Source organism: Chiloscyllium plagiosum, unplaced genomic scaffold (genome assembly GCF_037043375.1).
Source record: "Chiloscyllium plagiosum isolate Xiang-an unplaced genomic scaffold, Cpla_swu_hap1 HiC_scaffold_6, whole genome shotgun sequence".
NCBI lineage: Eukaryota > Metazoa > Chordata > Chondrichthyes > Orectolobiformes > Hemiscylliidae > Chiloscyllium > Chiloscyllium plagiosum.
In genome coordinates, this window is record NW_028270144.1 from 83,342,317 (window position 1) to 83,357,856 (window position 15,540).

General features: G+C 41.3%; 1 protein-coding gene across 1 annotated transcript in view; it reads right to left on the minus strand.

The window, feature by feature from the left end:
- The window catches only part of LOC122550722 (rho GTPase-activating protein 20-like), a 104,205-nt gene that overhangs the window by 52,667 nt on the left and 35,998 nt on the right, over window positions 1-15,540 (minus strand). The window contains exon 3 of the mRNA XM_087988154.1: window positions 7,613-7,783. Coding sequence (XP_087844280.1) covers window positions 7,613-7,783 — 171 coding nt within the window. The remainder of the gene's footprint in view (window positions 1-7,612; window positions 7,784-15,540) is intronic.

The window sequence follows — 15,540 nt, forward strand, 5'->3', positions numbered from 1 at the left end:
GGGTAATAGTTAATTTTCTGTGTCACTGAGGTAACCGTTTCCATGGCTGCTGGGGGGGAAGTGTGGTTGCAGAGCCTGGCTTGGGGAGGCCGGTTTAGGTAGGTGTTGCTAAAGATTTGTGATGAGGTGAGTGTGGATACTGGAGGAAGAGCTACTCACTAAATTCAGCCTAATAGAGTGCCCCCTCTCCTAGGTGGCCATTAATCAGCTCTGGCACTCCCAATGGCAGGCCCAGTGTGTTCCCTGTTCCCTCCATCTGTCAAAATGGCAGCCCAATGCAGGACACCAACAGCCTCCTCCCCTTGTCCACCCACCTGCCCTCCCACCTTCGTCCTCCATTGACTGCCTTCCCTCCCTCACATTGATCCCAGGAGATGGTAAAATTCTGGACTATTCTTTCAGTTACCCATCTGTGTATAATTTTTTTAAAAAGACTGCCTAATCCCTTGTAGCAGATTTCTCTGCAGAGTCACAGCCCTTAGATTAAGTAACTCAAATTCGGTCACTGGTCAGAGAGTGTGACTATGACTGAGGCAGGTAGAGGGATCCAGGAGGTATTGTTGAAGAAGCCTCAGCCCTTGAGCTTGTCTAATAGATTGGAGATTCTTGCTCCCTGTGTGGTTGAGAGTGAGGGCTGAATGGAGGATAAGCAAATTGACCATAGCACCTTGGTACAGGGAGCCATTCGAGTGGGGGAGAAGAGAGAAATGTTGTAATCGGTGATAGTATAGTCATGGGAAAAGATACTGTTCTCTGACCAGGATTGAGAGTCCCGAAGGCTGTGTTGCCTGCCTGGTGCCTGGGTTCAGGATATCTCATCTGGGCTACATGGGAATTTGGTGTGGGAGGGGAAATATCCATGTAGATACCAACAAATACATAGAAAGAGAAAAGAGATTCTGCTGAGGGAACATGAACATTTGGGGCTAAATTAAAATGCAGAACCAAAAAGGTAATAACTTCTGGATAACTTACCTGAGCACAAGTAAACTCACACAGGACCAACAAGATTAATGAGGTAAATGCATGGCTCGAAGTTTGGTGTGGGAGAAATGGGTTTGAATTATAGAACATAAAAAATTATAGCGCAGTACAAGCCCTTCAGCCCTCGATGTTGCGCCGACCTGTGGAACCAACCTGAAGCCCAACTAACCCACACTATTCCATTTTCATCCAATTGTTTATCCAATGACCATTTAAATGCCCTTAAAGTTGGCGAGTCTACTACTGCACAGGCAGGGTGTTCCACGTCCCTACTACTCTCTGAGTAAAGAAACTACCTCTGACATCTGTCCTATATCTATCACACCTCAATTTAAAGCTATGTCCCCTCGAGCTAGCCACCACCATCTGAAGAAAAAGGCTCTCACTGTCTACTCTACTTAACCCTCTGATTATCTTATATGTCTCAATTAAGTCACCTCTCAACCTTCTTCTTGCTAACAAAAACAGCCTCAAGCCCCTCAGCCTTTCCTCATAAGATCTTACTTCCATACTAGGCAACATCTGAGTAAATCGCCTCTGAACTCTTTCCAAAGCTTCCACATCCTATAATGCGGTGACGAGAACTGTATACAATACTCCAAGTGTGGCCGCACCAGAGTTTTGTGGCTCTGAAATTCAATCCCTCTACCAATAAAAGCTAACACACCGTATGCCTTCTTAACAACCCTATCAATCTGGGTGACAACCAGGGATCTATGTACCTGGACACAGAGATCTCTCTGCTCATCTACACTACCAAGTATCTTACCATTGGCTCACTTCTCCTTATTCATGTTGCTTCTTCCAAAGTGAATCACCTCACACTTTTCCGCATTAAACTCCATTTGCCATCTCTCAGCCCAGCTCTGCAGCTTATCTATGTCCCTCTGTAACTTGCAACATCTTTCAGCACTGTCCACAACTCCATTGACCTTAGTCTCATCCGCAAATTTCTATGCCCTCATTCAGGTCATTTATGAAAATGACAAACAGCAGTGGCCCCAAAACAGATCCTTGCAATACACCATTAGTAACTGAAATCCAGAATGAACATTTCCCATCAACCACCACCCTCTGTCTTCTTTCAGCTAGCTAATTTCTGATCCAAACTGCTAAATCACCCTTAATCCCATGCCTCCGTATTTTGTACAATAGCCTACCATGGGGAATCTTATCAATCGCCTTACTGAAATCCATATATACCACATCAACTGCTTTACCCTCATCCAACTGTTTGGTCACCATCTCAAAGAACTCAATAAGGTTTGTGAGGCATGACCTACACTTCACAAAACCGTGTTGACTATCCCTAATCAACGTCTTCCTTTCTAGATGATTATAAATCCTATCTCTTAAACCCTTTTCCAACAGTTTACCCACAATCGAAGTAAGGCTCACTGGTCTAGAATTACCAGGGTTGTCTCTACTCCCCTTCTTGAACAAGGGGACAACATTTGCTTTTCTCCAATCTTCTGGCACTATTACTATAGACAATGATGACATAAAGGTCAAAGCCAAAGGCTCTGCAATCTCCTCCTGGCTTCTCAGAGAATCCTAGGATAAATCCCATCTGGCCTAGGGACTTATCTATTTTCACACTTCCCAGAATTGCTAACCACTCCTCCTTGTGAACCTCAATCCCGTTGAGTCTAGTAGCCTGTATTCTTGGGACTTTGGCACCAGTACTGGGGAGAATGAAGCTGTCAGATGGGATGGGCTACACTTGAATCATGCCAGGACCAGAGTCTTTGTGAATTGCATGATTAGGGCTGTGGATATGGCTTTAAACTAAACAGTAGGCAAGTAGGTTCAGTTGCATGGAAAGATTATGGTAAGAGTTAAGGGAGAGGGGAGAGTTCAGCAAAGGTTATTAAAGTTTCCAGACAGAGAGATTGGAAGGGGTCAGGAATCTAAATTCAGGCACAGGAGATAAGGGGACAACTATGAAAAGGGATCAGTCAATGCACGACTAAGGGTATTGTACTTAAATGCATGCAGTAAACGAAGCAAGATAAATGAGCTTATAGCGCAGATTGGAACTTGGCAGGCACAATGTTGTGGGTATCTCAGAGAAGTGGCTGGAGAGGGATCAGGGCTGTGAACTAAATTTCTAAGAATACACATCCTAAGAAAAGGACAGACAGAGGGGCAAGTTGCCATGTTAGTAAAAAATAAAATGGAATCAATAGCAAGAGATGATATAGAGACAGAAAGCATAGAATCTGTGTGGGTAGAGTTGAGGAACCACAAAGGAAAAAAGACCCTGATGGGAGTTATGTGCAAACCTCCCTACCGTAGTCAGGATATGGGGAAGAAAATAAATCAGGAGATAGGAAAGACATGCAAGAAAAGCACTATTACAATAATCATGCAGGTTGTCAATATGCAAGAGGACTTGGAATATCAGATTGGTAGCAGATCTCAAGAAAAAGACATAACAGTTTGTTTTTGAGAAGCTTGTGGTACAACGCATTTGGGAGCAGGCAATTCTGGATTTGGTGATGTGTAATCAGGCAGACTTGATTCAGGAACTTAAGTTGAAGGAACTCTAGGGGGTAGTGGCCGTAATATGACATAATTAAACATGCAGTTGGAGAGGGAGAAGCTGGAATCAGATGGAGTTTAGAAGGATGAGAGAGGAGCTAATTAAGATTTTCAGAATACCAAGATGCCTGGATAGTGTGGACATGGAAAAGATGTTTCCACTAGTTGGGGAGACTAGGACCTGAGGGCATAGTCTCAGAGTGAAGAGATGACCCTTTAGACCTGAGACGAGTAGAGTTTCTTTAGCCACAGGGTGGTTAATTTGTGGAACTCTTTGCTGCAGAAGCATGTGGAGGCCAAGCCACTGAGTATATATTAGACAGAGATAGATAGAATGGGGTTGAGAAACATATCAGCCATGTTTGGTTGAGTAGACTTGATGGGCTTAATGACCTAGTTCTGCTCCTATACCTTATGGTCTTACCTAAAACATTCAAACTAGCACTCGGATCTGATGGAGGGTCACTGAACTGAAAACATGAACTGTTTTTCTCTCAAAAGATGCTGCCAGACCTGCTATATTTCTCCAGCTATTTCCGTTTTTGTTTCGGATTTCCAGCATCTGCAGTTCTTGGTGTTTATTTGCTTGAGAAATATTGCTACTTAAAGACAGATACATTTTAATACATTTCAGGTATATGTGCCATTTATATCCTTTCCATAGTCATTTCCTTTTACAGTCCTCATTGCTTTTGTGAAGTCTCTAGAAACACTCCATATAACTCTGATGGTTTGTAATCCTCTCAGACTGCAAGTTTGATCTCAATTTTGTGTTAAGCAAGCTGCTATTTGTCAAGGCAATGTTGGAATCTGCCAAAGGCATCGGGATTCTCGCATTGGTTAATTCAATGACCCTGCTGTAAGAGAATTGCATGTCAGGACCATGTTCCATTGTGCCGGTGGTTGAAAGGTAGCTGGCATCCAGTGTCCGGTCATGTAAAGACTATCACTCAAGTATAATAACAAAGGTTTGCTACTACAAACAGGATCGTGGCCCATCAAGGTTAACCAGTCAAAAAGCAACACTTCCGAGATGGCTAATCAAAAGTTATTGACATAAAATGTTTCCTCTGTGCCTCTCTCCACAGCTATTGCCAGATTTGTTGACCAATTCTGGCATTTTCTATTTCAAATTCCCAGCAACCATAAAGTTATAATAAAACAAAATACTTCAGAGGCTAGAAATCTGAAAAGAAAACAGAAAGTACTGGAAAAACTCAGCAGGTCTGGCAGCGCCTGTGGAGAAACTTGTGGGTTTAACATTTCAAGACCAATGGCTGACCTGCAGAATAATTATGCTGATTATCCAGTTTCATGAGTTGAGGAAAGAAATTGGAGAGAAAGCAATACTGTTGTTATTGTGCAACTGAACTTAACTTATTGTGTAAACCAACATCATACTTTTTCTTCAGTATTCCATCATGTAGCATGTCTGGTATGATTTGCTGCAACATTGCCTATGAGTATTTAGTATGTGCTTTGAAACACCATTCTGGTGTGGTAGTCTGTAATCAGGCTTTCTCAGTTTCTCTCAGCTTGTTTTCCAATTTCTCTTGTTTCCATTCCAAATTGGTCCTATCCCCCATTGCTTCAGCTTATCACATGCTTCGTGTCCTTTAAAAGTTTTACTTTTACTTTTGTCATTCAACTTCAAATTAATTCATGCTATCACTTTAGCCATCTCCTGTTTTCCTTGTAGTTCTTTACAATGAGTTCTAATTCTTTTATGGCAGTGTGTGTGTGTTTATGTGTGCACAATCTACCTTCTAAGTCATTCTATCACTTGCTTTTAAAATAATATTCACCTTAAAAAGTTAGCCCTCCATTCTAATTAACATTTGTATCAGAAACATTAATGTGCTTTTTCCCTCCATAGATATTAACTCATCAGGTGGGTGGTTCCTGCATCCCTTGTTGCTGTTGAATAACAGATTTCTCAGGATTCATTCCTTCCTTAGCCAAGCACTACCAGAACAGATCATCAAATGTCCCTTCGCTTGAAATATTGATATGCACAATTTAAGCTTTTCGTTCACAAACAAGAACAATTTACATTTACACAGGATCTTGGAATGTCATAGAATTATCTCAAGGTGCATCACAGAAGGATTATCAAGCCAAAAAAGGAAATATTAGAAGTAGCTATGGGTGATGCATTCCAACCTCCTACAGAGCTCTATATCACAGGCCTCAACTTCATTTAATCAAAGTATATGATTAGGCTGAGTTCACTGGGTACAGCAATACCTAAGGATGTGAATAGCATTCCAGTTCTGGTGCTGTAGGTTTGTGCTCCAGAATTAGCAAGCAAGCTATTTGAGTAAAGCTATAAATTGGTATCCAATCAACAATGTGGACAATTGCCCAGATCTGTTCTATCCAGAAGAGAGAGAACAAATACAATAGTAAAAGGAATACACAAGGACAAATGAATGAGAGTTCCAGCAGCAGGTGAGCTGAGGTTGTACTGGAGACGAGCAATATTACAAAGATGCAAGTAAGAGTTCTTAGTGATTCAAAGAATGTGTGGTCAGATATTAACACTATTTGAGCAAATAACAAATGTGTCAGTGTCTAGGGAATGGATATTTTGGCAATGTCCTAAGACATAGTTTTTGTTAGTTCCAACATTTACATGAAATAAATTTCTGTTCATCTAATCCTGGATTTTGAACAGAGGAAATTAAATGTAGTAAAAGGCGTCAAGAGGGATCAAGGGTAGGCCATACTGTAGCAGTATAGCAAAGGTGAAGGCGCCTAGCGGACCATTGGGTTGTTTTTTTTTTTAGATTAGATTACTTACAGTGTGGAAACAGGCCCTTCGGCCCAACAAGTCCACACCGCCCCGCCGAAGCGCAACCCACCCATACCCCTACATTTACCCCTTACCTAACACTACGGGCAATTTAGCATGGCCAATTCACCTGACCCGCACATCTTTGTGACTGTGGGAGGAAACCGGAGCACCCGGAGGAAACCCACGCAGACACGGGGAGAACGTGCAAACTCCACACAGTCAGTCGCCTGAGTCGGGAATTGAACCCGGGTCTCTGGCGCTGTGAGGCAGCAGTGCTAACCACTGCGCCACCATGCCGCCCACGATTCCATGTTCTTCCATGATTAAATGAAAGATAATTAAACCAACACCAATCTGAAGATCACCATGCCTTGGACTTGGGGAGAAACATTGAGGAGGAGAGTCCTTCATGATTACCTCAGCCACTGGGAATTGAACCCACGTCATTGGCTTAGCAAACCAACCATCCAGCCAACTGAGTTTCCTAACCCCCTAATAGGATATCAGTGACATATGGATTAGTCATCCAAGGACCTACATGTGACCCCAGATGTACAGTTTTGTGGTTGATTTTTAACTGAAACGATGAAGCAAGCCAAATCAGTTGTACAGAAATCAATAGAAGCTTTACAAATTTTAAACTAGAAATTAAAGAATGAAACTGGATATACCATCAGACATTGAGCTAGGCACCAGAATGACATTGGTGAGCCCAAGCCTGCAAAGCCGTCCTTACTACCATCTGGGGTTTTGTGCCAAAAGTTTGGAGAGCTATCCCACAGACTAGTCAAATAATAGCCTGATATATTCATACTCAGGAATCTTACCTTGTAGAAAATCTCCCAAGCATCATCACCTCCCTGGACTATTTCCTGTTCCATTGGCAGGATAAACATACCAGAGTTGGCAGGAGTGAGGTGGATTTGCCTTGGGAATGCTCAACATCAAGTCCAACCCAGATGATAAGTTTGTTCAACCATTTACAGATTTATTGTTGATCACAACATATTTGCATTTTCCAGTGGGTTTAAAATGATAGCAATCTGAAGCAAGAACATTGGTTTACTTCTCTTCTCCTTAGCTAGAAGCCAATTGTGGTACTGACTCAAATGCAATTGGTTACTTTGGCATTGGACCTTGCACATTTGAATGGTGAAGTGTGTTACTAACTACTTTTATTTCATAGGAAATAGGAATCACTTGAGCTTTGTTAACTTCCTGTGTTCTCATACATTTTCTGAAGCAACCCTGATAGTGCCTCAAAGCACAAATCCTCTCTTTTCTTACTTTGATTTTGCAATTACGAAAACATCATTGAACAGGAAGAGATGTCGGTCTTGGGTTTGGAGACCAGTCTTGAGCTGGGCGTGTCCTTCCATTAGTAATGTTCTGGACGGACTTATAATTGACTGTACAAGAGGGCAAAACTCTGGATTGACAGGAGACAGGCAGGATTCTCTGTAAAATAAAGTGAAAATAAACAAAGATCAAATCATTGAACATTCAAATTCAATAAATGAAACATATTTGTATCAATTAGGTAAGTTATTAGGTCTATGTACATGTAATGTGCTGAAATAATGTTTTAAAATGTTACTGAATTTAAGCACAATAGCAGAGTTTTAGAGTAACTTATCCCTGTTTTGTCAGGTATAAAGCTAGTTTGAAATTTTCTCACTCAAGGCAAGTCACCCTTTGAGCAATGGTACCACTGCAACCTAAGCTGTAATTATACAATAAGTATTAGTCAGATTGGAGTAGATTTTACATATTGTTTTCCTGCAAACTGCCAATCCATGAACTCGGTTAACGACTTGAGAGAGATAGCATTGCAACAATCTTGATATCCACCATTTAATCGTTAGCACATTATAATTTGTTATACACTATATACTGGATGTACTGCACTGACTGTCCAAGTTTCATGCAGCAGTAACTCTCTGCCATTGACCTCCACCACCAAAAAGAACAAGTGCTAGAATGATATGGTAACACCATGAACGGCAAGCTCCTTTCCTGATCACACACCATATTAATTTGGATGTGGACAAACTTTACTTCATCATTGTTACATCAACATCCTGAAATTTCATTCCTAATATTCAAAGCAGTAGTCCCATCATTGGCCAGGAATGCAATGCCACAGACAGTGGTTCAGCACCATCTTCTCACTCCACAATAATTCAAATGGGTAGGGCAGATATGGTGTTTGTTTGCATGGCTCAAGTGTAGTATAAGGATTGTCAATGACTAAATGCATAATGGTATTGAATCATTTAAACCAAGAGGACACAAAAACAAAAACTGCTAGAAAAGCTCAGCAGGTCTGGCAACATCTGTGGAAAGAAATCAGTGTTAATGTTTTGAAACGAGTGACACTTCCTCAGAACTGAGTTTGTGAAGAAGTTCGAAGGAAGGTTCATTCAAACTGAAAGGTAAACTCTGTGATTTCTCTCCACAGATGCTCCAAGACCTGCTCAGCTGTTCCAGCTATTTGCTTTTATTTCTGATTTCCAGCATCCAAAATTCTTTCCATTTTAAACCAAGAGGATCCTTGGTTCAGTAATTAGTTAATGTTCTGTTCTCAGCGGGGTTGGTACTGAGAGTCCAGAGTTGTTGTTCAATGTTGCAATCAAGTGACCCCTGAAAGTAACAGGTCAATAGCTGGTGAACACAAAAGGCCCATTTGTGATGCCACCATACTTACCTACCAATATTTACTGTTCAGACTTCTAAATAACAAATCAGTACTTGGAAAATATATTAAGGCCCATTAAACTGCTTGAGCATAAAGATTACATTTTAGGGGATATAAAAATTTTTTGAAAAAAATCATTTTATGTGCTTTGTATCAAGATTTGTGTTTGAAACGTGCAAAGCTGAAATGCCCCAATAATACCTCTCATTCACTCACCCATACCTTCTGAAGAGCAATGAGGAAGAAGCACTAAATGCTGACCATGCTACTGGTGCCCACATCCCATGAACCATTGTAGCAATTTCTCTACTAAACATTTGCTTTGCTCCCATTACACATTAATTGATCTCTTACATCAATAACCAGTGATAAGTCTGAAAATATGGTTACTCTGTAACGTGTGTTTGATTCTTCATGTTTCTCCATTCACCTCTTTCCCATTTCTCATCCTATTATTCTTTTTGGTTCTTCCTCTGTCTTTCTCCTCACTGCATTGTTCATTCTCACCCTGAGGATGTTACTTGGAAGATCAGTATTTAACGTAAATCTAAAGTAATCTGGTACAATTGGGTGGTATACTTACTACACTAATTCTAAGGATAGTGAAGGAACAACTTGAGGGCACAGGATTGCAGTTTTGTACAGGCCTGTAAGGATAAGGACCCTGTTGAACCAAATAATTTTTAAGTAATACTTTATGAACTACATAGTCACTTTGACTAACATTTTCTTTAATCAAGGATTTTTAAAAACGTTGCCAAAATAGATTCTGAATTCACCTCTTTAGATTTGCTGTTATGTATACAGCAACAGAAGCATTACATTACCTTAACAAGTTTGGAAAATGAGCAAAGGGTGGCACTATAGGATTCAGTAATGACCTTAAATTTGAAGAGAAGATCCAGGAAAAGTCTAGTCCTCGTGGGCTGCCACCCCATCTCCCACTCAAATCGCTCATACCTTCTCTCACCTAATTGCTCATGGCATGAGCTACTCCTTCATGTCCTCATCACCTCATCTCCTTTTATACCCTATCATTACCTCGATCTTTTCTACTTTGGACTAGCCAATAGAACATCATATCGTTACCTCCATTGTCACTCAAGTTCCTTAATCATCCATCAACATCCCTCACATCAGGTCAAAGACTTCTCCTTATCCTCAACCTATTCCCTTGTACTCCCACTCCCCTACAAGTAAGGGGGCACAGCAAAAAAAAACTGTCCTCCGGAACCCGCAGAATTGACTATATTTGAATAAGATTACTTCTCATTCACCTCAGCATGCCTTAGCAACTTTCTGCCCCCAGAAACTCCAAACTAGATATTTATATCTTTAAGTGCCAATTAACTTTCTAATACTTATTCTCAAGTTAGGGCAGGGCAATGTTTCATGGTTCCTCTACATGAATGCAAGTCTTAAAATCATAACTCCAAAGTGAAAGTATGTGCAATTTATAAAACATTAGCACTGTATTTCCGAGAAATTTTTATTTCAATTCCACTTTGAATAAAATTTTGAAGTGGTACAAGTTAATGGAAAACACAATTGACTATAGCCAATAGGTGCAGGAGTAGGCCATTCTGCCCTTCGAGCCTGCACCACCATTCATTATGATCATGGCTGATCATCCTCAATCAGTATCCTGTTCCTGCCTTATCTCCATAACCCTTGATTCCACTATCCTTGTGAGCTCTATTCAACTCTTTCTTAAACGAATTCAGAGAGTGGGCCTCCACTGCCTTCTGTGGCAGAGCATTCCACACACCCACCATTCTCTGGGTGAAGAAGTTTCTCCTCATCTCTGTCCTAAATGGCCTACCCCTTATTTTTAAGCTGTGTCCTCTGGTTCGGGACTCACCCATCAGCGGAAACATGTTTCCTGCCTCCAGAGTGTCCAATCCTTTAATAATCTTATACGCCTCAGTCAGATCCCCTCTCAGTCTTCTAAACTCAAGGGTATACAAACCCAGTCGCTCCAATCTTTCAACATTAAATAGTCCTGCCATTCCAGGAATTGACCTCGTGAACCTATGCTGCACTCCCTCAATAGCCAGAATGTCTTTCCTCAAATTTGGAGACCAGAACTGCACACAATATTCCAGGTGCAGTCTCACCAGGGCCCTGTACAGCTGCAGAAGAACCTCTTTGCTTCTATACTCAATCCCTCTTGTTATGAAGGCCAGCATGCTATTAGCTTTCTTCACTATCTGCTGTACCTGCATGCTTGCCTTCATTGAATGGTGTAAAAGAACACCCTGATCTCTTTGTACTGTACCTAACTTAACTCCATTTAGGTAGTAATCTGCCTTCCTGTTCTTGCCACCAAGGTGGATAACCATACATTTATCCACATTAAACTGCAACTGCATATGGGCGGCACGGTGGCACAGTGGTTAGCACTGCTGCCTCACAGCACCAGAGACCTGGGTTCAATTCCCGCCTCAGGCGACTGACTGTGTGGAGTTTGCACGTTCTCCCCGTGTCTGTGTGGGTTTCCTCCGGGTGCTCCGGTTTCCTCCCACAGTCCAAAGATGTGCAGGGTCAGGTGAATTGGCCATACTAAATTGCCCGTAGTGTTAGGTAAGGGGTAAATGTAGGGGTATGGGTGGGTTTCGCTTCGGCGGGTCGGTGTGGACTTGTTGGGCCGAAGGGCCTGTTTCCACACTGTAATGTAATCTAATCTAATCAAATCATTCGCATGTGGAATTCTCTTACCTGGAAAGTAAGTGGTGACTGGGTCATTGAATTTATTCGAACTAGAGTTTGATAGATTTGTGATAGATAAGGGGGCCAAGGAGTATGAGGGATAGCAGGAATGTGGACTTCAGACCATAAGCAGATTAGCTACAATTTAATTGACAGAGCAGACTCAAGGAGGCTGATGGTTTACTCCTGTTTCCAAGGACCGCTCTAAGGTATTAAGCAAGAGTGGTTGAGAGAACAACTTTTAACCTAGAATGGGGTTGACCAGGAATTCTCTGTCCACAATAATGGTGAAAACAAACACATTCAAAAATTTCTAAACAAAATAGAATAAACACTTGAGGTAATTTCATTTACAAGCAACCAGTGTAAAGTGGGAGAATGGAACAGAATTGACGGTTCTGCAGCATGGACTCAAAGATCTTTCACTGTCATAATGACTATGAGATATGTAAAAATATCACTTGTTGTTAATGTACACTTTGCTCTTTTCATATTTTCTCATGAGTTGAACAGCTACTATTAAAAGGAATCAAATGTCTGTGGACATTTTCTACTGTCTATTTATGTGTTCTCACTTCTCAAGATAATTTCTTCAGCCCCCCTGGGTTTGAGAGTGTCAGAAGCTGATGGATAGCTAGATTCAGTGTTTAAAAATAAATCACTGCTTTAAATAACCTTGTATAACAAGTCTCACATTGATGATCTTCATCCAGCCAGGAGATTGTCTTACGTGATAATTCCATTTTAGTGGAGAACAGCAACAATGACACGAATTATTGGGTAAGGCTTCCACTTGCACAGAAATCAAAGCAGCAAAAATGTTAAAAATGAGATTCCTGACAACTGAGTGGGAAACCAACTAATTACTCAGAACTTTCAGAGGTTTAGGCTAATTTTAATATTGCAGGCAAGCTCCTGGAAGCACTTTATTCTGGCTCCAGTTGAGAGTTTTCAGGACTGCAGCAATTGGAAATGGAATACAGTATCAAATAAATGCAGTGGTAGGACAACTTCCGATCATTTATCATAACAGCACCTTCAGGTCTACAGGATGGCTGACAGTCTTCTGGTTCACTGATGAAGTAATAGTCAAGGTTTGCAACAAATTAAGGCAATAGAGAAGCAGACTGGTTAGGTTATAAATAATAAACACCAATGAATAGCAGCAAGTATACGAGCTGAACATATGCAGCACCTTGCTGACACCAACAGTTTATAGTTCATCAGGAAGTATTATAAAAAGGAGGCTGTTGCAACCTTCAACAATGTTCTATACAAAACATAGCAGGCATTGGCAATAACCTCCCAAATCCTCTGTTACAAAGAACAAAGAACAATACAGCACAGGAATAGGGCCTATGGTTGTCCAAATCTGCGCCACCAGATTTTATCCTTCCATATTAAACCAGTCTTACTTACAGGATCCGTATCCCTCTATTCCCTTCCTATTCATGTATTGATCCAGGCGCTTCTTGAATGCTGTTATTGTGTCTACTTCCACGCCCTCCTCTGACAATGCGTTCCAGGTACTCACCATCCTTTGTGTGAAAAACTTGCCTTGCACATCTCTTTTAAACATCCCCCTTTGCAACTTGAACCTGTGCCCTAGTAAGTGACCCCTCCATCCTGGGAAAAAGCCTCATACTTTCCACTCTATCCATGCCATTCACAATCTTATAAACTTCTATCAGGTCACCCTTCAACCTCCTGTATTCCAACAAAAACAAACCCAGCCATTCTTCATAGCTATATCATGGTAAACCTTTTCTGTACCCTGTCCAAAACATCCGTATTGCCCTGGTAGTGTGGTGACCAGAACACTATGCAATATTCCAAGTGTGGCCTAACTAAAGTTCTATAAAGCTGCAGAATAACTTGTCTTTTGTTCCTTCCAATGAAGGAAAGCATGCCATTAGCCTTTTTAATTACCTGATCTACCTGCACTGCCACCTTCAACCTGCACACCCAGATCCCTCTGCTTACCAATACTCCTAAGGATCCTTGAGGCTGATAGCTAAATTCGGTACCCATAGGGAGGGCCTCAACCGGGACCTTGGCTTCATGTCACATTACAGGTGACCACCATTGCACTACATACACACACACACACACTCTCACACACACACAGGCACTCCTATACACATACACACAGACACACATATACACAGACGCGCACACAGACACCCACACACACCCTTACAGACACACACACACTCCCACACTCACACTTGCACCCCCTCACAGACATAAGACACTCTGCACTCACTACACACACACATACACTTTCTCACACTCACAATCCCCAACCCAGACAGACAAGCACACACAGACAGACAAAGACCCACATGCACACATATACTTTGTGGGGTGAATTTGTAGTTGCAGGGTTACATTGTACTTTGCTCAAAAACTGCATGGATTCATGTAGAACTTTGAGCTCAAAAACTGCATGCATTCATGTAAAACACCGTTATCTCACTTTTTAGATTAGAATCAATCTAAACATCATGGCATAGACAGAGAACACTTGGGGCCAACACCTTCAATCATGTTGTCTGGCTATCACCATTGTTAACAGCTAACCCGAGAATGCAACTTTTTTTAAAAAGGTTTTATGATTTACACATGAAAGAAGTGAAACTATCATGGTATTCTAACAGATGAAAGGCTTAACAGACAATCAATTTTTCAATGTATAATTTCAGTTACATCACGTTGTGAATTTTTGCTATAAATTCTATGTTAGGATTGAGCCCTCCACTACCACCTGATGAAGGAGTGGCGCTCCGAAAGCTAGTGTGCTTCCAATTAAACGTGTTGGACTATAACTTGGTGTTGTGTGATTTTTAACCTAAGGATTCTGACATTCACTGTATAATTTCCACCTGTACCTGACCTTCCAAAATGCATCACCTCACATTTGTCCAGATTAAACTCCATCTGCCATTTTTCTGCCCATGTCTCCAACTGATCTATATCCTGCCTGTATCTTCTGACAATCCTCCTCACTATCTGCAACTCCACCAATCCTTGTATCATCCTTAAACTTATTAATTGGACCAGTTACAATTTCCTCCAAATCATTTATGTAGACCACAAACAGCAGAGGTCCCAACACTGATTCCTGCAGAACTTTACTAGTCACAGTCCTCCAAATAAAAAGCATCCTTGCACCACTGCCGTATGTCTTCTGTGACTAAGCCAGTTCTGTATCCATCTTGCCAGCTCACCCCAATACCATTTGACTTTACCTTTTGTGCCAAGTCTGTCATGAGGGACCATGTCAAAGGCTTTATTCAAGGTCATGTTGACAACATCAACTGCTTTTCCCTCAATCACCTTTGTCACTTCCTCAAAAAACTTGATCAAGTTAGTGAAGTAAGACCTCCCCTGCTCAAAACCATGCTATCACTAATAAGTCCATTTGCTTCTAAATGCATACAGATCTTGTCCTTGGAATCTTTTCTAATGATTTCCATAACAGTTGCTTTCAATCAATATTGTCCATGCCCTTCATAACTTTATACAGCTCCAACAAAATCCCTCTGTTTTTAACCTATTTTTCTGATCGATCTGTTCACAGATGTTATTACACACCTCTGAAGCAGGCAAGACTTGAAACCCGGCCTTCCTATCCAAGGGTATAGACACTACCACTCTGCCACAAGAGGATCCTCCCTCCTAGTAATGGAGTCAGTTATCTATAATCAATGCCCAAGATGCATCACAATCCTTTTCACCCTAAAAGTACTGTGCTAAAAACTAAACTTTTAAGCTGTGCTGTAGGACGCACCCACCATCAGCTAAA